Source organism: Thamnophis sirtalis, unplaced genomic scaffold (genome assembly GCF_051295495.1).
Source record: "Thamnophis sirtalis isolate CommonGarterSnake01/CBP01778 unplaced genomic scaffold, rThaSir2_p1.2 scaffold_17, whole genome shotgun sequence".
In the NCBI taxonomy this organism is placed as follows: domain Eukaryota; kingdom Metazoa; phylum Chordata; class Lepidosauria; order Squamata; family Natricidae; genus Thamnophis; species Thamnophis sirtalis.
The window spans coordinates 954,228-978,312 of NW_028261397.1; the positions used below are offsets into that span (position 1 = coordinate 954,228).

Below are 24,085 nucleotides of genomic sequence, written 5' to 3' on the forward strand. Positions count from 1 at the left end.
AGGAAAGAAAGAAAGCAAGGAAGGTGATAGGAATGGGAAGGAAGGAAGGAAAGAAAGACAGAAAGAAGGAAAGAAAGAAAGAAAGAAAGATGATCAGAATGGGTTAGGGTTAGGAAGGAAGGAAAGGAAAGAGGGAAGAAAGGAAAGAAATAAGGAAAGAAGGGGGGTGATAGGAAGGAAGAAGAGTGGGAGGGAGGGAGGAAGGGAGGGAGGAAAGAAAGAAAGAAAGAAAGATGATAGGAGTGGGAAGAAAAGAAGGAAAGGAAAGAAGGAAGGAAGGTGATAGGAATGGGAAGGAAGGAAGGTGTTCTTCACAGCCTTCGCAAGCAATGAGAAGCCACTTACTCACAAGTAAAACACCCCCCCTTTTAAATCAGGGAAACTGGGAAGGGGGACAGTGTGGAGCTTGGGAGATGGGTAGCCATAATAACATTCCTTCTCAGAAAGTCAAGGTCACCTCATCCCTGCAACTGATGCGGATGGGAGGAATCTTCATCCATGGCAGTAGCTGATTGGACCCTGGGATGGACTTGTGGGTGGGGTGGGGGGCAAGATCTTCAGCTTTCAACTGGGTGGGGAAACCTGCAAGCTTTCCGATTTGGGGTTTTCCCAGATGTGCCAACTTGTGGCTCTCTTCATCAATTGGCGTTTTGAGGAACTTCTCGCCTCGAGCTATTATTTCATGGAGGATGGCGCTACGTGGAACCCTGACAGCGGATTCACTGCCTCTTTTTCCCCAGCGGGGAGATTCCGTTGGCACCTCATTGAAATTTTGGGCTTGGACCCCCTAGAACTCCGCTACCCGGGGCCAGACTGAAGCATTGTACACAAAACTATCCACTACAACATCCTACCGGTCAATGACTAGTTTGGCTTCGACCGCAATAACACAAGAGCAACAACAGATACAAACTCAATGTAAACAGTCCCAAAGTTGATTGCAGAAAATACGACTTGGGCAACAGAGAGGTCAACGCCTGGAATGCCCTACCTGACCCTGGGGTGACATCCTCAACCCCCCCCCCCAACACTTTCACCTTAAACCGATGACTGTCAACCTCCCCCCTTTCTTAAGAGGTCTGCAAGGGCTGTGAATAAGGGTACCACCACAAATGCGCGCACAACAAAAGCGCGCCTGACTAAACCGCGGTGTCTAAAGCGCGGTGACAAAACCGCGCGACGAATGAGCGACGAATTAGCCCTAAAGCGCGCCGACAGAAGCGCGTTGTAACGTAACCCTAAACCTAACCCTAAACCCAACCCTAAACCTAACCGTAAAACTTACCTTAAATTAAATCGCGCTTCTGTCGGCGCGCTGTTGTCGGCGCGCTTTTGACATCGCGGTTTTAGCGCCGCGGTGTTGTCGCCGCGCTTATGACGTTCGCGCTTTTGTCGGGTCACGGTGAATAAGGGCACCCTCGTGCCTCCCTTCCCTGTCCTACCGTCCCCATTTATTCGTACCCATTTCATTGATACTCATGATTATTCTTATACCTGTTATCTTGTAAGTGATTTGCAAATCATAAATAAATAAATAAACAAACAAACAAACAAACAAACAAACAAACAAACAGTCCTTTTCCTCCTCCTCCACCTCCTCTCTCCCCTCCTCCTGGCAACCCCCCCCCCTCTTCTAACACTGGTGGAGAAAAGAGAGACCGACGACTTGATGGGGTTTTCTTCTTTATTTAACAGATTCTTATGCCCAGCGTTGGGCAACTCACCACAACAAACCTCACCATTCTTTTCCAGCTTTTAAAACTCTCAGAAATTCAACGCTTCTCTCAGCCGCACCACACAATTGGATGCCCACTTTGTGTTACCCCGAACTCCGTTTAAGTGGTCAGTCCCAGGAGCCTCTCGCTGAATTCCCAGAGCTTCTTGGCCAGCTGGTCATCGCAAGCCGGTGCCGAGGGCACCTTCGGCTGGCAGTCCACGAAATACCGCCCGCTCAGCCCCTCGATGCCCTCCTCGGTGGCGCAGTAGATGGAGGTCTGGGCACCAGCTTCGCTATTTCGGATGAACAGCTTGATGAACCAAAGGAACCAAAATACCCACGATGGAAAGGAGCGGTTAATTTCGGTTCTAACAAATCCTGAAAGCAAGAGAGAGATGGTTGAGTGAACGGCCTGGGGTGGAAGGCGGCAGCTTCCAGGGTGACCCAGATGGAGGAGGAGGAGGAGGAGGAGGAGGAGGAGGAAGAGGAGGAGGAGGAGGAGGAGGAGATCCCCAATAACCCTTTGCACAACATCCATTCCCCATTTGAAGCCTTAGAGCAACTTCAAAATATTTTTCTGAAGACCCAATGCTGAAGGGAGTGGGCCATTGTGCAAAGCGTGTGTGTGTGTGTGTGTGTGTGCGCGCATCTGAGCATTGCACAACTTGGTGGCTAGCACATTCCAAATGTATATTATAGGTAGTCTTCGACTTACGACCACAGTTAAGCCCAAAATTTCCATTGCTGAGTAAGACCGCTGTTAAGTGAGTTTTGCCCCATTTGACAATCTTTCTTGCCCCCGTTGTTAAGTGAATCACTGCAGTTGTTACTTAACACGGTTAAGTGAATTTGTTTCTCCCCTTGACTTAGTTTGTTAGAAGGTCGCAAAAGGGAATGTATGATTCTGGGATGTTGCGACCGTCATAAATATGAGGCAGTTGCCAAGCCTCTGAATTTTGACCCCGAGGATGCTGCAGAGCTCAAAACTGTAAAAAGTGGTCATAACTCACATTTTTCAGTAACTTCGAATGGTCACTAGAAGAAAAGCCGTAAGGCGAGGACTCCCTCAACCTTCACATGGGGAATATTAAATATTGACTTTTCTGTCCTTTCCCCGAGTTGGTTAGAAGATGTGGGTGTAAATTCTGGAGCAATTGTGGGGACGTTATTCCTTCTCTGTTATTCTAGGTTGCCCATGGATAGCATCTGCAGTCCTCAAGGGGGGCATAGCAGCAGACACCCCCCATCCCACCCCAGCCATTCCAGAGCCTCGGATGGCACAGGGACAATCCTGCCCCCGTTTCAGGCCACGATAACCGGCGTTCCGGCTGCCAGGATCCTCCGTGTCCAAGATGGGCTGGAGGGCCCCGGAGCGAGAGAGAAACTTAGCTCAGCCCTTCTGAACGAATCTTTCCTCCATCCTTTCATAACTTTTAATAATTCAGAGTGCTCGTTTTCTACTGAAGAGCAAAAGGAAGTAAATAAATAGGATTTAAAGGAATATCTGGATCTCGTGGCTCCCCCAGCATCGCTACGAATTAATCCCGTCCATGTCTCCTGGCATCTTACATAAACCATTGCAGTCTGTCCTGAAATCTGCCGATTCAGGGATGCCCAACCTTGGCAATCTTAAAATATGGACTTCGACTCCCAGAATTCCCCAGCCAGCCATGATCAGAGAGCACCAAGGATTCCCCCCCCGTCCTTCCTCCTCTTCCTCCTCCTCCTTTACCCCCCCCTCCTTTCTAGTCCTGATTATGTTCCCTTGTTGGGTCATGAAACGTCTGCAAGAAAACCACCAAGCTCAGAGAGACCCAAGGACCCCACAGTCCCCCTCCCCATTTTCTCCTTCTACTCCACTCTGCAAACCCCCTCCCCTTGTAGCCCTGATTATACTACCTAGTTGAGTAATGAAACGTCTGCAAGAAAACCACCAAGCTCAGAGAGCACCAAGGAGCCCACGACATCCAAATACTTGCAGAAATACGTCAAGCTGCTCTCAGATACAACCATCCTCTTTGCCAGCAAAACAACAACAACAACAACAGCAACAACAACAACAGAATCCAGACTGACTGGCACTTGGCCCACAACACACCTGACATAACAATAGTTGAAAAGAAGAAAGTATGGTTCATTGACATTGCAATACCTGGAGATGCACAAATTGAAGATAGCAGTAGACTTATATACCGCTTCATAGGCCTTTCAGGCCTCTCTAAGCGGTTTACAGAGAGTCAGCATATTGCCCCCAACAATCTGGGTCCTCATTTTACCCACCTCGGAAGGATGGAAGGCTGAGTCAACCCTGAGCCGGTGAGATTTGAACCGCTGACCTGCTGATCTAGCAGTAGCCTGCAGTGCTGCATTTAACCACTGCGCCACCTTGGATAAACAGCAAGAAAAAAATCACAAAGTACCGGGACTTGCAAATTGAAGTTGAGCGACTGTGGAAGAAGAAATCATGTGTTGTCCCGATTGTAACTGGAGCCCTTGGAGCAATACCCAAAGGGCCACCTCGCTATTTGGAAATTTTAAATTTATCAGATTTGAACATTCTGATTCCACAAAAAAACCTCCCTACTTGGAACAGCTTATATCCTCCGACGTTACCTTAACGGTTCCTAGGTCCTTGGTTAGGACTCGAGCTGTTGAGCTACCAACCAGCCCCAAAGGCTGTGAATCTCACCAAAGATTAACCACACAACAACAACAATAACTACTACTACTACTACTACTACTACTACTACTACTACTACTACTACTACTTTTGGTGTCACCGTTCACATTAAGACTTTGATAAAAACGCCGTTGGTCTGATTGAAATTGCTGATTTTTTTAATCCAATATAAACAAAATCAGCAATTTCGATCAGACCAACGGCGTTTTTATCAAAGTCTTAATGTAAATGGTGACACCAAAAGTGAAAAACCAGAAAAACAGGCCACAGTTGAATTCTGGAAAGAATTGTGGGAAAATGCAAAGGACTACAACAAGGAAGCAAAGTGGATGCATGACTTTGAGAAAAGCATTGGCAACAAACAAATGCAAGTATTAGAAATAACAACTAAGATGGTCAAAAATCGAGTTAAAAAGGTAAACAATTGGACATCACCTGGAAAGGACCAATTACATGGTTTCTGGCTCAAATATCTGACCAGTTTCATGCAATATTGGCCAGGCAACTGAATGAAATTTTACAAAAGGGCCAAATTGATGAATGGTTGACAACTGGAAAAACATACTTGATTCAGAAAGATGCAACTAAAGGAACAACACCTGAAAACTACAGACCAATAACATGCTTGCCAACAACCTTCAAATTACTCACAGGCATTATTGCAGATAACATGATGGATTATTTGGAAACAAACAACATCTTGCCAGTAGAGCAAAAAGGCAACAAAAGAAGGAGCAGGGGCACAAAAGATCAGCTCCTAATCGATAAGATGATATTAGAAAATTGTAAGAACAGAAAAACGAACTTGAATATGGTCTGGATTGATTACCAAAAGGCATTTGACTCACTGCCACATAGTTGGATCATAAAATGCTTAGAAACAACTGGCATTAGCAAAAATATTACATCCTTTACTGAAAAGTCGATGAAACAATGGAGAACTGAGTTGGCAGTAGGGAATGAGATCTACGGAATGGTTAATATCAAGCGAGGAATTTTCCAGGGTGATTCACTTTCACCTCTTCTCTTCATCATCGCAATGATCCCACTATCAGTAATCTTTAAAAAAATGAAATTAGGCTACCAAACAGCCAAAGAAACTGAAAAAGTTTTGCATTTATCATATATGGATGATTTGAAACTCTATGGAAAGTCAGAAATAGAAATCCAATCATTGACAAACACAGTCCGAGTATTCAGCAACAATATTTCAATGCAGTTTGGCATGGAAAAATGCGCCACTGTATCCATAAAAAGGGGCAAAATCACTGCATGTGAGGGAATTGAAATGCCCAATGGCCAATTAATTAAATGCAATGAAAATGAAACCTACAAATACTTAGGCATTCTGCAGTTGGATAACATCAAGCATGGAAAAATAAAAACTATTGTCAGGGGAGAATACACCGACAGAGTTAGGAAAATTTTGAAATATAAATTGAATGGTGGAAATACAATCAAGGCCATAAATACCTGGGCAATACCAGTTATAAGATACACAGCTGGTATAGTTAACTGGACACAAGCTGATTTGGACATTTTGGACCGAAAAACCAGGAAACTAATGACAATGCACTACAGTTTACATCCACGTGGTGATACTGATAGACTCTACCTGCCCTGAAAATCAAGTGGCAGAGGATTATTACAAGTGAAGCAAACAGTTGAAGAAGAAAAACATGCACTGGCTGATTATTTAAAAGACAGTCAAGAACATCTATTAATCAAAGTAAAGAACAAAAACCTATTGAAAGTCCAACAGATGAAACAAGAATACAGAAAAGATGTGATAAAATCAAGAATGGAGAGTTGGCAGAACAAAGCACTGCATGGCCAATTTCTGAGAAAAATAAAAGATAAAGTGGACAGTGAACAAACTTGGTTATGGTTAACAGCAGGTACATTAAAGAAAGAAACAGAGTCACTAATCCTGACTGCGCAAGAACAAGCTATCCGCACAAATGCCATTAAGGCCAAAATTGAATGATGATGCCAAATGCAGACTTTGCAAAGAAGCTGATGAAACTGTTGATCACATACTCAGCTGCTGTAAAAAAAATCACGCAGACTGATTATAAATTGCGGCACAATTCAGTAGCACAAATGATCCATTGGAATTTGTGCAAAAATTATAATATTAAAACAGCAACAAACTGGTGGGAACATCAGCCTGAAAAAGTCACCGAAAATCAGATGGTCAAGATCTTGTGGGATTTTCGCATACGAACGGACAAAATACTGGCGCATAATACACCAAACATCACACTGGTTGAGAAAAACAAGGTCACAATCATAGACATTGCAATACCAGGTGATAGTGGGGTCGACGAGAAGGAATATGAAAAAATTGCAAAATACCAGGACTTAAAAATTGAAATTCAACAATTATGGCACAAACAGCAGTGGTAATTCCAGTGGTAATCGGCACACTGGGTGCTATTCCAAAAGCACTGGAATTACATTTAAAACAGTTAAAAATTGACAAAATCACCATCAGTCAAATGCAAAAAGCCGCACTGCTTGGAACTGCACTCATATTACGAAAATACATTACAACGTCCTAGGCCTCTGGGTGGGGCCCAACTAGTAATCAATGCCAAATCCGGCGAAACAACTGGCCGATGTGATACAATTCTGTTGTTGCGAATAATAATAATAATAATAATAATAATAATAATAATAATAATAATAATAATAATAATAATAATAATAATAATAAAACTCCGCCGTTGCCGGTCCCAAGCCCGGATGAGAAAGGAGGAAGGTTGAGATCAGGTTGGCATCTGGTCCCGTAAAAAAACCCCTGCCAACCCATACAATATGGTGAAAAAAACGAATAAGAATTCCATACCGCATCGGTCGTCGCGCGGGTTAACAAGGGCCGCGGCGGATGTTGGGGTCCCTGGACATCCGTCGACAAGTGGGCTACAAGTGGACCAGCCAACAAAACGACAAAAATATAGTGCAGATGAAAACCGTGCCATAATGGCCTGTTACTACAACTCAGAGCCAGAAAAAAGAGGCTATTTAAAGCGAATGTATGAATTATGGAAACAACAATATCCAGATTCAAATGTTAGTGAACAACGACTAGCAGATCAAAGGCGATTTATTATACGGAATAAAGTGTTTAGTGAAGTTGAACATGAGGAAATTCAGGCAAATTGCAAAACCCAAAAAACAATATCACAAGCGGAAATAACTGATATTCAAGACACAACTAAAGACACTATAGTAGAACTCCCAGAAGAAGCTCTCAGGAAGGAAATAACATCACCACCACTAGAACCAGTTATCACTGAACCAACTGATGAACTAACTCAAAAACAAAAAGAATTGAAGGATAAGATCATGGAGCATTTTCTGCTTAATGAGGAAAGGCAACGTTTACCATCACTAAAAACTGTGCCTAAGAAAATTTTGGCCCCTATCATGAAAATGGTTAATGCAGTGTTTACAACAATTGAACCGGGATCCATCTTGGAAACAAACCAGTTAATGTACAGCGCAGCTGTAATAGTCACTAATGAACTAGGCATTAAAATTAAAGTACCTAGTCACACAACAGAAAAAGCATCAAAGCCAAAGTGGAAAATCCGTCTAGAACAAAAAATCAAAAAATTAAGGGCAGATGCTAGTAACTTAAAGAACATGCATGAGCAACGGCTTAAAAACAACAAAATCATAGATCGGCTAATCAGAAGATATAGATTGGATACAAGAAACATCAATGAAGCTGTAGAGATTGTAAAACAGCAGATAACAGCAACAGCTAGAAAAATTGAAAGATATGAGGTACGAATCATCCAATATAAACAAAATCAGCAATTTCGATCAGACCAACGGCGTTTTTATCAAAGTCTTAATGTGAATGGTGACACCAAAAGTGAAAAACCAGAAAAGCAGGCCACAGTTGAATTCTGGAAAGAATTGTGGGAAAATGCAAAGGACTACAACAAGGAAGCAAAGTGGATACATGACTTTGAGAAAAGCATTGGCAACAAACAAATGCAAGTATTAGAAATAACAACTGAGATGATCAAAAATCGAGTTAAAAAGGTAAAGAATTGGACATCACCTGGAAAGGACCAATTACATGGTTTCTGGCTCAAATATCTGACCAGTTTACATGCAATATTGGCCAGGCAACTGAATGAAATTTTACAAAAGGACCAAATTGATGAATGGTTGACAACTGGAAAAACATACTTGATTCAGAAAGATCCAACTAAAGGAACAACACCTGAAAACTATAGACCAATAACATGCTTACCAACAACCTTCAAATTACTCACAGGCATTATTGCAGATAACATGATGGATTATTTGGAAACAAACAACATCTTGCCAGTAGAGCAAAAAGGCAACAAAAGAAGGAGCAGGGGCACAAAAGATCAGCTTCTAATTGATAAAATGATATTAGAAAATTGTAAGAACAGAAAAACGAACTTGAATATGGTCTGGATTGATTACAAAAAGGCATTTGACTCACTGCCACATAGTTGGATCATAAAATGCTTAGAAACAACTGGCATTAGCAAAAATATTACATCCTTTACTGAAAAGGCAATGAAACAATGGAGAACTGAGTTGGCAGTAGGGAATGAGAGCTACGGAATGGTTAATATCAAGCGAGGAATTTTCCAGGGTGATTCACTTTCACCTCTTCTCTTCATCATCTCAATGATCCCACTATCAGTAATCTTAAAAAAAATGAAATTAGGCTACCAAACAGCCAAAAAAGCTGAAAAAATTTCGCATTTACTATATATGGATGATTTGAAACTCTATGGAAAGTCAGAAATAGAAATCCAATCATTGACAAATACAGTCCGAGTATTCAGCACCGATATTTCAATGCAGTTTGGCATGGAAAAATGTGCCACTGTATCCATAAAAAGGGGCAAAATCACTGCATCTGAGGGAATTGAAATGCCCAATGGCCAACTAATTAAATGCAAAGAAAATGAAGCCTACAAATACTTAGGCATTCTGCAGTTGGATAACATCAAGCATGGAGAAGTAAAAACTATTGTCAGGCGAGAGTACACCAACAGAGTTAGGAAAATTTTGAAATCTAAATTGAATGGTGGAAATACAATCAAGGCCATAAATACCTGGGCAATACCAGTTATAAGATACACAGCTGGCATAGTGAACTGGACACAAGCTGATTTGGACCTTTTGGACCGAAAAACCAGGAAACTAATGACAATGCACTACAGTTTACATCCACGTGGTGATACTGATAGACTATATCTACCCCGAAAATCAGGTGGCAGAGGATTATTACAAGTGAAGCAAACAGTTGAAGAAGAAAAACATGCACTGGCTGATTATTTAAAAGACACTCAAGAACATCTATTAATCGAAGTAAAGAACAAAAATCTACTGAAGGCCCAACAGACAAAACAAGAATACAGAAAAGATGTGATAAAATCAAGAATGGAGAGTTGGCAGAACAAAGCACTGCATGGTCAATTTCTGGAAAAAATAAAAGATAAAGTGGACAGTGAACAAACTTGGTTATGGTTAAAAACAGGTACATTAAAGAAAGAAACAGAGTCACTAATCCTGGCTGCGCAAGAACAAGCTATCCGCACAAATGCTATTAAGGCCAAAATCGAAAAATCCTCTGATGATGCCAAATGCAGACTTTGCAAAGAAGCTGATGAAACTGTTGATCACATACTCAGCTGCTGTAAAAAAATCGCGCAGACTGATTATAAATTGCGGCACAATTCAGTAGCACAAATGATCCATTGGAATTTGTGCAAAAATTATAATATTAAAACAGCAACAAACTGGTGGGAACATCAGCCTGAAAAAGTCACTGAAAATCAGATGGTCAAGATCTTGTGGGATTTCCGTATACAAACTGACAAAATACTGGCGCATAATACACCAGACATCACACTGGTTGAGAAAAATAAGGTCACAATCATAGACATCGCAATACCAGGTGATAGCAGGGTCGCCGAGAAGGAACATGAAAAAATCGCAAGATACCAGGACTTAAAAATCGAAATTCAACGACTATGGCACAAACCAGCAGTGGTAATTCCAGTGGTAATTGGCACACTGGGTGCTATTCCAAAAGCACTGGAATTACATTTAAAACAGTTAAAAATTGACAAAATCACCATCAGTCAAATGCAAAAAGCCGCACTGCTTGGATCTGCACGCATATTACGAAAATACGTTACGACGTCCTAGGCCCCTGGGTGGGGCCCGACTAGTAACCAATGCCAAATCCGGCGAAACAACTGGCCGCTGTGATACAATTGTATAATAATAATAATAACAATAATGCTATTTTTGAATTGTCTCTTTCCCTCCCTTATCCTTGTCCCAGCCCAGAATTGGGGAGGAAGAACCCTTTTCAAGAGCGGAAAGACCAGAGTGAAGAAAAGGGAGACCAACAACTTGAAGGAGGTGAGTGGGGGGGACCAGCTGGAGAAGGGGAGGAAGAGGAGGAGGTGAAGGAGGAGGAATGAAGGAGCAGAAAAGGCAGAAGATAAGTAAGAGACTGGGGGAAGTCTCATCCCTGTCTTTTACTAGAAGACCTCTAAGGCCCCATCCCACACTAAGATTCTAGAATTCTGGACTTTGGATGGTGAGAGACCCCTCCCTCTCCAGCTGAGATCGATGGAGGAAACTCCCGAGGGGGCTCTGCAGATGGGGTCGAGGGGGGCTCCAGTGGGAGAGAAATGTCTGGCAGAGCTTCAACCAGACCTCTGGGGGCTCCATCTGGGGCCCCTTGGAGCCGGACTCTTACTCACCTGGATGAACCACATAGCAGGAGACGTTGGTTCCTTCCAGCTGGTTGGCCAACTCTCTTGCGTGGAGAATGTTGGCTAGTTTGCTGTTGGCATATGAATATATGGCCTTCAGTATTCCCTCCACCGGCTTGTGGATGGTCCGAAAATCGATCTCCCCAAAGCTGTAGGCATTTGAGGTCAGAATTACGATCCTGCTCGGGGCGCAGCGCTTCAGCCGGTCCAGGAGCAGGTGGGTCAGCAGGAAGTGGGCCAAGTGGTTGACCTGGAAGGCCTGGTCAAAGCCATCAGCCGTTGGACCATCCTTAAGGATTCCTGCCAGAAAAGTAAGTGGATGACAGGTAGTCCTCAGCTTATCACCACAACCAAGGTCTCAAATCCCAGGGGTCACAGGGGTGACCTGTTTTATAACCGTCATGCCATGCAACCATAATGGGCAGGCTCCATCACGGTCACAAGTCAAGGACTACCCATAAACTTTCAGGTTGGTCTAATGTAGTGATGGTGAATCTTTTCAGCACTGAGTTCTGAAACTGGAAATGCGCGCACGCGCCAGAGCCCAGAATCCCGGAGAACAGCTGTCTGGTGTGCATATACAAGCCGGAAACCGGAATTGCAGCTGGCGATGGACCATGTGCCCACAGAGAGGTCTCTCGATGCCATGCATGCTATAGGTTCCCCATCACAGGTCTAGTGGTTAAGCCTAGAAAATGGGAGACCATGAGTTCGAATCTTACCTTAGGCAGGAAAGCTGGCTAGATGTTTTTGGGCCAGTCTTTCTCCCTCCCTCTTTCTCAGACCAACCCACCTCACAGGGTTAGAGAAATCCCAGGCAACCCCTCCCCCCAATATTCTCCCTTTCCTTGCCTGGAGACCCTGGGGAGGGTCTGCTCTGCCCCCACCTGCGTTGTTGATGAGGATGTCCAGACGGGGCTCCGATTCTAAGAAGGTCTGCGCAAAAGCTCGCACGGAGTCCAGGCTGCCCAGATCCAGGATCATCAGAATCACCTCTGAGTTCCCACTTTCCTGGAAAAGGAACGGAAGGAATCCTGAGCCTCGGGATCGAGTACGGCTTCAAAGGCGGATCCCGACTTACTCACCTTGTGCGTAGGTCTGCTCACCTCCCGTCAATCTCCCTGGGTAGTGCATAATAAAACAATACAGACAGTCCTGATAGCCATTTGTTTAGGGATCGCTCAAAATTATAATGCCAATTAAAAAAAGTGATTTATGACCGGTTCCCACACTTTTGATCATGGCAGCATCTGCAGGGATCATGTGATCAAAATTTGGGCCCTTGGCAACCAGCGTCATTTGTGATGATCCTGGTCCCCAGGGTTTGTGATCATCCCAAGAGCAAAATCAATGGGTGGAGCTGGATTTACTTAACAACCAATGAAGAATGGCGATTAAGATGGATAATGAAAATCCTACAAAATACTTCCAGGAATGCGGCTGCCCAGAAAAATATGGAGCCCCCTGAATAGAACCAATACAGGCCAAGGAGGGAATGGCCGAGAGCCTGCAATGCGACTGAGGCTCATCGGAACTCTTGGGATATTACATTTAGTAGCTGGAACAACAGAGTGTACAATGGGCCAGAACACACAATTGTAGTTGATTAATCACAGTAGAGAGTGCGGACTCCTGCCTGAGGCAATCTGCGCTATGATTGGTTGCTGTGTGGGTGTAAAGGGGGAGTTTCCCTTTTTTCCCGCCTTTTTCCTCTGTGGGCTCTGAATGTTGTTTCATTTACCTCATGATGCCCCTGTGTTGCTGACTCTCTTGTCTCCCATGGATATAGATGTTAAATATATTCATTTATATAAAACTTTGTGCCAGTCTCTCTGATTTCATTTAGACATTGCTGCGTAGTTGCCAGACCCAGATCCAACAAAACCACTTCCAGGAATGTGGCTGCCCCGAAAAATATGGAACCCCCTAAATAGAACCAGGACAGGCCAAGGAGGGAATGGCCGAGAGCCTGCAATGCGACTGAGGCTCATCGGAACTGTTGGGAGATTGTATTGAGTAACAGTAAAGTGTATAGTGGCAGTTGATTGGTTGGAGAGTGCTGGCTCCTGCCTGAGGCAATCTAAGCTATGATTGGTTGCCTAGGTATAAAGGGGGTGTTTCCCTTTTTCCCCCGCCTTCTTCCTCTGTGGGCTTTGAATGCTGTTTGATTTACCTTATGATGTTCCTGTGATCCTGACTATCTTGTCTGCTGTAGATCTAGAGGTTAAACGTATTCATTTATATAATAAAACCACTTCCAGGAATGCGGCTGCCCTGAAAAATATGGAGCCCCTTGAACAGACCCAGGACAGGCCGTGACAGAATTCAAGGCCAAGCTGTTTAAGTGGGGAATGGCGGAGAGTCCGCAATGCGACTGGGCTACATCGGAACTGTTGGGAGATTGAATTGAGTAGCTGGAACAGTAGAGTGTACTGTGGTAGTTGATTGGTTGGAGAGTGCTGGCTCCTGCACGAGGCAATCTAAGCTATGATTGGTTGCCTGGGTATAAAGGGGGAGTTTTCCTTTTTCCCCGCCTTTTTCCTCGGTGGGCTCTGTTTACTGTTTGATTTACCTCATGATGTTCCTGTTTTTCTGATTATTTTGTCTGTTGTAAATATAAATGTTAAATATATTTCTTTATATATAATTATAAATTTTGTGTCAGTGTCTCTGATTTCATTTGGATAGTTGCCTGATCCAGATCCAACAAGATCCATTTCCAGGAATGCGGTTACCCCAGAAATTTAGAAGACCCCTGAATAGAACCAGGACAGGCTAAGTAGGGAATGGCCGAGAGCCTGCAATGGGACTGAGGCTCATCGGAACTGTTGGGCTTTTGAACGGAGAGAAGCTGCTTACCCGTCGGATGTCATACACAGCCGATTCTCCTCTCGCTTTGTCGCGGCAGGCCAGAATGACACGGGCGCCTCTCCGGGCCAGATCCACCGCTGTGACCTTCCCGATCCCTGTATTTCCCCCTACGAAAGGTCAGAGAGAGGATTCACTGAGCTTACACAGCCTTTGATGGGGATCCAGGGGTTGGACCTGCATTTGTGTGCCTGTAGTTTTTGTGGTGTTGCTGTTCAAGGTTCCGACTGACGAACCCAAGCAAGCAAGCACTGTCGAGGGGGTCCAATCTCTTAATGCAAAATGTCATAAGTAGAAAAGGAAATAGGTAATAGGAAGGATGAGAATAATAATAGTAATAGAGTCGTAGTAAATAGTTTGACATTGTTGTGGGAATGAGTTGTTCTAGCAGAGGGATGGCATGGGGGGAAAACTGTCCTTGTGCCTAGTTGTGTCTCATTTTGAGAGTAGAAGTTGAAACAATTTATGTCCAGGATGTGAGGGGTCTGTAACAAGGGTGGATTGCTACTAGCATTACAGCCGGTTTGGTACGTGTGCAATCCCCCCCCCTCCATCAAAAGGCATTTCAAAAAATGGGATGCAGTGCTTCTGTCAGACCAGAAGATGGCACAGGTTTCCCACCACTAGCTCTGCATGATGACATGATATGATGCCAGTCTACAACAGGGATGTCAAACTCAAGTAGTTCTCCAGCTGGACAGGTGTGGGAGATGTGGGCTCTTAAGAGTCTCACATGAACCCTGCCTGACGAACCATCTCCGAAGATTCTTTTGAATCAGAACCCCCCACTGGAGGTGGGGCCGAAGAAGGGCAGCGTCTCATCTGACCCTGAGAGAAGCAACAGATCTCTCGTGGGTTAGAGATTTGCCTATGAATAGGAGTTGGGGTGGCAGCCTTCATGGCTGACAAGATGCGGGCCTTTTTGTCAAAATAAGTTTGAACAGGTAGAGACCGGGAGAGATGAAAGACCTGGTAAGAGAATTTAACTAACCCACAACTGTAAATTAAATCTGGAGAAGGGAAATAAATTTTGAGAACATAAATAATACTGATGGTCAGATCGGGACTTTTTTTTCCTAAAAGAAAAAGGTTAAGATGGCTCCGGCTTCACTTACGATCCCACAGTAGCTAAAACCAGACCAGAGCCTCAAAATAAGACTTTGTGTAACTAACTGCAATCTTGAAACTGGATATTAAGGAAGAACAAAAGACCAAGATGGCTCCCATCGTTCTCCCCTACAGCAACGGAAGTGGACAAACTTAAGGTGGACCAGAACTCTCCAATCTCAATTTCTTGTACATTGCAGCTCAATTCTGCTGAAGCCCATATCATATCTATTCTAGAAAATGATGAATGTCTATTTGAATAAAAGGTGTATTGTTCTTTTTTGACATTTCTTTCTCTCCATATATCTTTTAGATTTACTTCATCTATCATCCTAAAGAAGGATTTCTGCAGCAATTTTCTATTTAACTTTTTTGTTTTGTGTGTTTTATAGTCCATATTTTGGTTCACGATGCCATTAAAGTCCCCCATCATACAAATACAAGTCTAAGTCCAAAATTCTTTTATGTAATTTTTTATAGAATTCATCTTGTTTTTCATTGGGGGCATAAATTCCAATTAGGAGTGTTTTTTTAGTATCCATAATTTCCACCATCAGAATTCTTCCCTCTTCATCTGCATAAATTAGTTTTGCTGGAAAATTGCCTTTAATATAGAAAATCACTCCTCTTTTCTTGCAGTTCGCCAGTGTTGAAAACATTTTCCCAAGCTTTGGTTGAATTAGTAGATGTTCATCTCTCTTTTGGATATGTACTTCTTGTAGGCAAATTATATCAAGTTTTAACTTCTCTAATTTATGAAATGTTTTCTTTCTTTTAGTTACCGAATTAAGTCCATTAATGTTAATTGTAATCATTTTTCTTTCTTCAATGTTTATACTTTATATACAGGATTTGCAGCTTACATCCCTCACCGCACCTTCTTCTTTCTCAATTCCACCTACAGCTCCTTCTACTTTTTCAGTCGCAGTTATAGGTGACTTCAGTAGTTGTGCCACAGAGTCATCCTTCCCAGTTTTCTCAGCCATTTCTCCAAAATATTCTGCATAAAAAGCTTCTGCCTTCTCAGTTGTACCTATCCTGTGTCTTTGTCCTTGCCATGTACATAGTAGACCTTCCGGTATGAGCCATCAGTAATTAACACCTTTTTGGTCAGGAATTGGTATTCTCTTCTCCTCTCTCACCTCTCTCGGGATTTGTTTGAGAACTACAATCTCCTTGCCTTTGTATTCTAATTTTCTATCTCTCATTTTCTGTAAAATTCGTAATTTGGTTGTTTTCTTAGTAAATCTTACATGCACTTCCCTTGGAAGAGCATTTCTCATTGCATATCTTGTATGTACTCGAAAGACCTCGTCTATCATATCTATCATCTTCTCTGGGGATATCTCTATCTATCAGGATCTTAGACATTATCTGTACTAAGTTCTCTCCTTTTTCTTCTTCTATGTTTTGAAATCTTAAGAAAAATTCAGACCTATCCATCTCCCATCTTAGTATTCCACTACTCTCTCTTTCCACGTCGCTTAGTCTGCTCTCTAGCTTCTCGGTTTTCTTCTCTCCTTCTTGAATTTTATCTTCAATTTTTTAAATCCTGTCTTCATATTTCATCATCCAGTTGTGCATACTTTCAATTTTCCCTTCCATTTTATCAACTTTTTGTTCTATGCTTTGGTTTTGTTGTTCCATTATCTCCATTCTTTTTTCCATACTCTCGGACTTCTTTACAAGAGTGTCTAGCTTGTCATCCCTACTGTCAAGTCCTGCTTGCATTTTCTGTATCGCTTGCATGATTGTCTCAAAGTTTGCTCCTTTCTCTTTTTCTTGCTGAAGCATTGGCTGTATTGGCCTCTCGCCTCCCGCAGGTGAGGGGGCGGAAGTTGTTGTTGTAGAGCCAACAGGGGCTGCTTTTCTGCTCATGGTCAGCAAGTTTTGGAAGGTGTAAGGTTATAAGTACGATGAGAAAAAGGCATGAGACAGAAGAAAGGGGGGAGAGTAGAAATCTGACTTAGGAAAGAGGGTAAAAAAAAGAGAGAAAAGGGAGAGAGAGGGAAAGAATAAGGAAAGAAAGAAAGAAAAGACTTCAGACTAGTTTGCTCAAAATTTAAGGTGAACCATCGATTGATGTCCCAATGTCTTCAAAAAAAAGTGCAAAAAGAAGACATAAGGTAAGAAAAGAAAATAAAAAAAAGAAAAAACAAGGATGCTTCAAGCCACAAAAAAAGAAAAAGAGTGTAAGTAGTCAAAAAGTCAAAAAGGATAATAATAATAATAATAATAATAATAATAATAATAATAATAATAAAGAAAAAGGTCAATATCAATATCTCCCCAGCAGAATAATAGGAAAGTAATGTAAAAAAAAACTGCCACCAAGCTAAAACAAATAGTCTTTTCAGACTTTCCCCCCCCTAAGATAAAAGTCTTTCCAAGGTCATTCTCAGCTTCCTTTGCCGTTTTGTTATTTAGTCTGAGACAAAGTTCAAGATAAGGAAGAGCAGCAGCTGTGTAAATAAAGCCTTTTTTTAAAAGTCAGATAGATTACAGGGGAAATTTTGGTAACAATATTTCAAGTCCGTTAGATGACAGTATTAGCTTGTATTAACTTGTTAGCTTGCATTAACTCAGTATTAAGCTTCCGTAACTTTGTTTACAGAAAATTACTAATTATTAAAACACAACCAAAAAGCTAAAAAACAAACAAACAGATCTTCAGAGCACTTTAAGTTTAAATTCAATGTCCCCACAAGGTCCAAAGTTAAAGATATCAGCGGTAAAAAGAAAGACACAGAAAGCCGATTTGAATTGCAAGAAAGTCCAGCCCAGTTTCCAAAGATAAAAAGAGAAACAGAAAAAATAAAAAATAATCCTTCAATTGGCAAAGCTTATACCCGCCGCTTTTCTCACTAGTCAGCCTTATTTTAAACTAAGTTTCCAAATTTAGAGATTTTAGAGATTTTTTTAGAGATTTTATTAATATTTGTAGGCCGCCCTTTTCCCTGAGGGGACTCAGGGCGGCTCACATAAAATCAGGGAGGGGGAATACAAACATTGACATAGAGACATATAATAAAATAGCAAGCAACATACATTCATCATTCGGGAGGGGCGCCTATCCTTGTCCCCAGGCCTGATGGGCTAGCCAGTTCTTAAGGGCTGTGCGGAAGGCCTGGACGGTAGAGTGTTCTCTTTCCAATAAAAATAAAGATTTTAAAGCTCTCACCAAAACGACATGCTCTTATCCAGTCTATTTAGGGCTATCAGCAGTTTCAGTAGCCTTACAGCTAATCCGGAAATCACTGGCAAAGAGGGTTTTTCCTGGGTCCCCAGAGACTTTGTGGGTGTCTCTGGGACCACTGGGAGAATATAAAACTAATATAAGGGTTTTATTTCTAAATTTCACAATAAAATGGAGTTGCTAACTGGTTGAATATAACAATGGAAAGACAACTAAACAAAGGCCAAAATATATGGAATGTGGATAAATAAAGTGACATGGGGAGGTTGTAAAGCAGAGATTTGCCATTCACTTTTATACATGATAATTAAACTGAGTGGCAAATTGACTGGAAATGACAACAGAAGGACAACTAAGCATGGGTTAAAATATATGAAACATGGATATACATAGAACTTTTAAGATGATGAAATAAAGCGAGGCGTTTACCGTTTGTTATTCTATGCAACAGATTAAGGGAATTGAAATGAATATTAAACAGCGAGGTTTGCTACTCATAGACAACTAAAAGTAATCTAATCGAAGACATGGAAAAATTGGAGAGGGAACATGAAATACACTTATAATGGGAAACTATTGAGACTTAAAGGCAGAATCACAAATTGGAGGCGCATAAGGATGTATAATTATATAAAGATAATGATGAGAATAGCTGGGAATTGTAACCAGGTCTGCATCTTGACCAAAATTAGGTTTGTGGGTGGGGTGTTAAAAGTACAATGATTATATATGTATACTTTTTTGGTCTATTTTTCTGTTTTTTTAAAGGAGGAGAATATATATTTAACATCAAATATGTATATTGAAAAGGAACTATAAATACCATCAACATAAAATGGAGCTTGCTCTTAAAAAAAGGATAAAGTTTACCCCTCAGTTATTTTTGTTAGGTATAATTACTGATTGTACAGCTGTAGAGATTAATTTGATTTTGCACTTAATAACTGCAGCTAGATTGTTGGTGGCGCATTACTGGAAGAAGGAAGATTTGCCTACAATTCAAGAATGGACATTGAAAGTCACATATTTAGCCGAGATGGCTAAAATATCTGCATATCTTAGGGACCACTCAAACGAGAGATATAAACGAGACTGGAAAAAATGGATCAATTATATACAAACTAAATATGGGACTAAGAAATTCCAGATAGCCTATGATTAAGATCAGGAATGATATAAATTGTTTAAAGTTAGCCTAGCGAGGAGGAGCTAAGTTCAATGTAAAGATGTTATCAATTTTCTATTCTTTTTTCCAATATATTTTAGACTGTTTTTGTTAAAGATTTATACCGTGTATGGGTTCTGGGAGGGAAGGCTGGGGGGGGTTGGGGGGGAGGGGGGGAGGGAGGAATGTATATTAGGCTTGACGAGGGGTGTTAGATTTTAATGTAATATGATTGCACATGTATACTGTCTTCTCTTATTTTTTCTTTAAAACTAAGATAGATTAAGTATATTGATATGGAAGCATAAATACCATCAACATAGAATGGAGTTTGCTCAGAAGCTGAAATACACCAATGAGAGGAAGAGTGGGAAACAGAGGAGAGAAGAAAGATAGGAAGAGAGGGATAGGAGAGAGGGTGAGGGGGGAAGATGAGGAGGATAAGGAGGAGTGGAATGAAGAGAGAGGAGAAGGAGAAAAGGAAGGGGAAGTAGAGTAGAAAAGGATGATGGAGGGAAGAAAGGAGGTAGGAGAGAGGCAGAAGAAAGAGGTGTATGGAGAGCAGAAGAGCTAATAATGGGTTTTTATATTTTTGGGTGTTGATGACAAGAGGAACTGATGTAATTACTACTTAATACAATAGGATATTGGCTATGTAATAGTATACATGTGATTATATGTTATGAAAATGGAAAATAAAAAAGTATATTTCAATAATATAGAAAAAGGAACAAACAGTTAGATATGGTGAAATATTGGATGCAGAGGGTGAACTTAAATCTATGCAAGAACTGGAAAAGGAAGATATAAAGATGAACTGATTTTCACGTGTGCAAATACAATATAGACACGACAAGGACCGTAAAGAGGAAGGTTGTTATGATAAAATGACTGAGTTAGATAACATTTTGATGGGTACTGATGAAAAAGTAAGTAAAAAACTTTATGGACACTTACTAGAGGATAAGTTAGAAGAAGAACAAGTTAAAGGAACTATGATAGCTTGGGGGGGGGGAATTTGGGGCATGGGATTGAATTAGAGACGTGGCACAAATTGTGGTCTCAAAATTATAAAATGACAATGTCAACAGCATATAAAGAAAATTTGTATAAGATGTTTTAAAGATGACATCTACTCCTGATGAGAATAGCAAGAATGTTCAAGAACAAATTAGAAAAGTGTCAGAAATGTCATCAGACACGGGGCTCATACTGCCATATGTGGCATATGTGATATTGGACTAAGATCCACACGTGGTTGGAGAAAATGACACAAAAACATATAGACTTCAAACCAGAGACTTTTTTATTGGGAATTATACCAGAAACATATAATAGAGACTTGAATTATTTGATTGTAAATGTTCTAACAGCAGCTAGAATTGTATTTGCAAAAAATTGGAAAAATGAAAAAATACCAACGCAGGTGGAAATTATTCAAAAAAATATGGAATATGCGGAAATGAGTAAACTGACATTTGAAATTAGAGAACAAGAAGATGAACAATTTTACAAGGTTTGGAATTTCTTTTATCAATGGTTAGACAAAAAATCATGGTAATGGAAAAAGTGGGAGAACTTTTCATATTTTAAGAATAATAGAATGATATATGCAAAACTATAAGGGTTTAGCACTGTTAAACAGAGTAGAACGATGGAATGATGTATGCATGATTTGAATATATAGAATATTTTGTTTAAATGATAGGAATAATAACTGGAGTTGAACTATTGATGCAAAATGATGTTGTATGTATGGATTCAATATTTAGATTTTTTTTTTGTTTAAAATTAAGGAATAATAATTATAGCTTAAAAATTGACATATAACAATAATGTACTTATGTTTATCTAATGAACAATTTGTCATTTGATATATAATTGTAAGTGGTGACCATGGGAAGGATGCACAAAATCTTGTAACCAAACGACATGTTATATGAAATGGAAGAAGGTTGCATGCGTTTTATGTTTTTGTTTTTGTTTGTTTGTTTAAAAATTTAAAAAAATCTTTATAAAATAAAGAAGTGTTGGGTTTTTTTGTGTGAAGACAGATGCAAAGTATGAATTAAGCAGTTATGATTTCTTTCTACTGCGCGTTATTTCTTTGCTCTCCCAAGGAGGGAAGGAAGGAGGGAAGAAAGGAGAGAAGGAGAGAAGAAAGGAGGGAAGGAAGGAAGGAGGGAAGGAAGGAGAGAAGAAAGGAGGGAAGGAAGGAGGGAAGGAAGGAGGGAATGTAGGAGAGAAGGAAGGGGGGAAGGAAGGAGGAAAGGAAGGGGGAAAGGAAGGAGAGAAGGAGAAAAGAAAAGGAGGAAGGAAGGAGGGAAGGAAGGAGAGAAGGAGGAAGGGAAGGAGGGAGGAAGGAAGGGGAGTGGGAGAGAAGAAACGAGGGAAGGAAAGAGGAGGGAGGAAGAGAAGTAGGACCGTTGTAAGATAAGATGGATCTATGGGATGATAAAAAAGCATCTTCAAGTATACTGTCAACAGTAGGGAAAAATTGTTATAAATACATATTATTAATAACAGTTATGAGATCATATAATTGTGAATGTATATATGAAATTGATAAATAAAATAAAAAAATTATTTAAAAAAATTTCTTGCTCTCTTCTCCCATTAGTGGACTGATTGTTTCTTTGTCTTCTTTCTTGTTTTTTACCTGTTGAAAAGAAACTTTTTTCCCCATTGTTTTTGACATCTGTTGCAAGTCTTACTTCATTCAAAGCCTTCCTAATTTCAGCTTTGTAGGATTGGCTGTTTGTCGGTATTCTGCCTTAGTTATGTGCCCCTCTTTCCATTTTTTGTACCAAAAGCAGAGCTGACGGCAGACTCAGACTTCCTTCCTTCCTTCCTTCCTTCCTTCCTTCCTTCCTTCCCCTTCCTTCTTCCTTCCTTCCTTCCTTCCTTTCCTTCCTTTCCCTTCCTTCCTTCCTTCTTCCTCCTTCCTTCCCTCCCTCCCTCCCCTCCCTCCCTCCCTCCTTCCTGGCTGGCCGAGGTCCGAGGAAGCCCCGGGGACGGCTGGGCCTCTGTGGAGCCTCCCTGGCTCAGTCCTGACCCGCTTTGGTCCCCGAGGGGGCTTTTTCTGGCCCGGACTTTCCTCGGTTGCGCCTGAAGCGCCTTCCGGCTCAAGCTGGACCGGGATGGGGCAGAAACTCCGCGGGGAAACCTGGGTTGGGGTCTCGCCTTTCCACCCGCGTCTCCCCGTGGACCTTCGCGCTGCGCTTTTGCTCCGGGACTTTGATCTGCCGCGGAAGCCCCTGAGGTGGGGAGGGGGGCTTATGGGAGGGAGGATGAGAGAGAGAGAGAAAGAAAAAGAGAGGGAGGAGGAAGGAAGAGGGGGGCTTATGGAAGGAGAGAGAGAGAGAGACAGGGAGGGAGAGAGAGAAGGAAGGAAGGAAGGAAGGAGGAAGAAAGAAGAAAAAGAAAGAAAGGCAATGCCCCCAACCCTCCTCCCCCCCCCAGCTGACCTGTGATGAGCACCGTCTTGCCCCGCAGGCTGACCGTGTTCCGGCACCAGGTGGCCGTCCCGAACTTGTAGTAAAGCAGCGCGTAGAGCCCCAGCAGCAGCGCGCGCGACCGCCCCCAGCGCCCCGCCGCCTCCATGGCCCCGATCCTCGCTGGACCCGCAGCCCCCGCCGCTTCCCTTTTATCCGGACGAACCTTCCCTGCCGCCCCGCCTCCCCCCTGGGAGGGACACGGTAACCAGGAGCGCTGCCCTCCCTTTGCCCTCCCCTCATCCCCTCTTGGGCTCGGAAGAAGGGAGGGAGGGAAAGAAAGAAAAAGAAAGAAAAAGAGGAGGAGAGAGAGGAGAGTGTTTGTGCGTTTTCCTTTGACCTTCGCGCTGCGCTTTTGCTCCTGCGCGGAGCCACTGAGGTGGGAGGGGTTTTATGGAAGTAAGAGAGAAAGAGAGGCAATGCCCCCACCGAGACCCCCCTCCGCCGTCCAGTTGACCTGTGATGAGCACCGTCTTGCCCCGGCAGGCTGACCGCATTCCGACACCGGGTGGCCGCCCCGAAGTTGTAGTAAAGCAGCGCGTAGAGCCCCAGCGCCCCGCCGCTTCCTTTTACCCACACTTTTACCCACTGCCTGGAACAACCGCGGCCGCTCGTTGCTCTGCCAACCCTCTCGCCCACCCCTCGTCCTGGGCTCTCCTCATGGTCTCTCGTCCTGGGTCCGAAGGCGAGGGGTCCGTGGGCCACCCGCAGCCTGTCGCCCTTTCGCCCTCCACTCGTCCCCTCCTGAGAAAGGAAGGAAGGAAGGAGGAAGGACAAGGAGACCGAGAGAGGGATGGAGGTAGGAAAGGAGGCAGAAAGAAGGAAAGAAGGAAGGTGGTAGGAATAAGAAGGAAAGAGGGAAGGAAGGAACAAGATGAGAAGGAGGAAGAGACAGAGAGGAAGGAAGGAAGGAAGGAAGGAAGGTGGATGGAAGGAGGAAGGAACGAAGGTGGATGGAGGGAGGAAGGAAGGCAGGCTCCCCAGAGGCAGAGCTACAGAGCAATTTCATGCTAATGAAGCCAGTCAATCAGGCTTTCCCTCCTGAAATTTGGGTCTCCATCACT

General features: G+C 42.5%; 1 protein-coding gene across 1 annotated transcript; it reads right to left on the minus strand.

The window, feature by feature from the left end:
* Positions 1–1,680: 1,680 nt before the first annotated feature.
* On the minus strand, positions 1,681–23,130 carry LOC148042361 (dehydrogenase/reductase SDR family member 13-like). The gene is made up of 5 exons (XM_087702829.1): positions 22,995–23,130; positions 14,051–14,169; positions 12,079–12,202; positions 11,180–11,491; positions 1,681–2,095 (listed from the first exon to the last, which is right to left on the minus strand). Exons 1-5 carry the CDS (start codon positions 23,128–23,130, stop codon positions 1,836–1,838), a joined length of 951 nt encoding a protein of 316 aa, XP_087558955.1. The 3' UTR covers positions 1,681–1,835.
* Between the last annotated feature and the right edge of the window lie 955 nt (positions 23,131–24,085).

Excerpts from the sequence above, each read along its gene's own strand:
- LOC148042361 (XM_087702829.1), bottom strand. The coding sequence starts at position 23,130 with ATGGAGGCGGCGGGGCGCTGGGGGCGGTCGCGCGCGCTGCTGCTGGGG. Across the intron at positions 12,203-14,050 it reads CTGTGTATGACATCCGACGG|GAAAGTGGGAACTCAGAGGT; the intron begins GTAAGCAGCTTC and ends TTCCTTTTCCAG. Across the intron at positions 2,096-11,179 it reads CTGCTATGTGGTTCATCCAG|GATTTGTTAGAACCGAAATT; the intron begins GTGAGTAAGAGT and ends TCTTGCTTTCAG.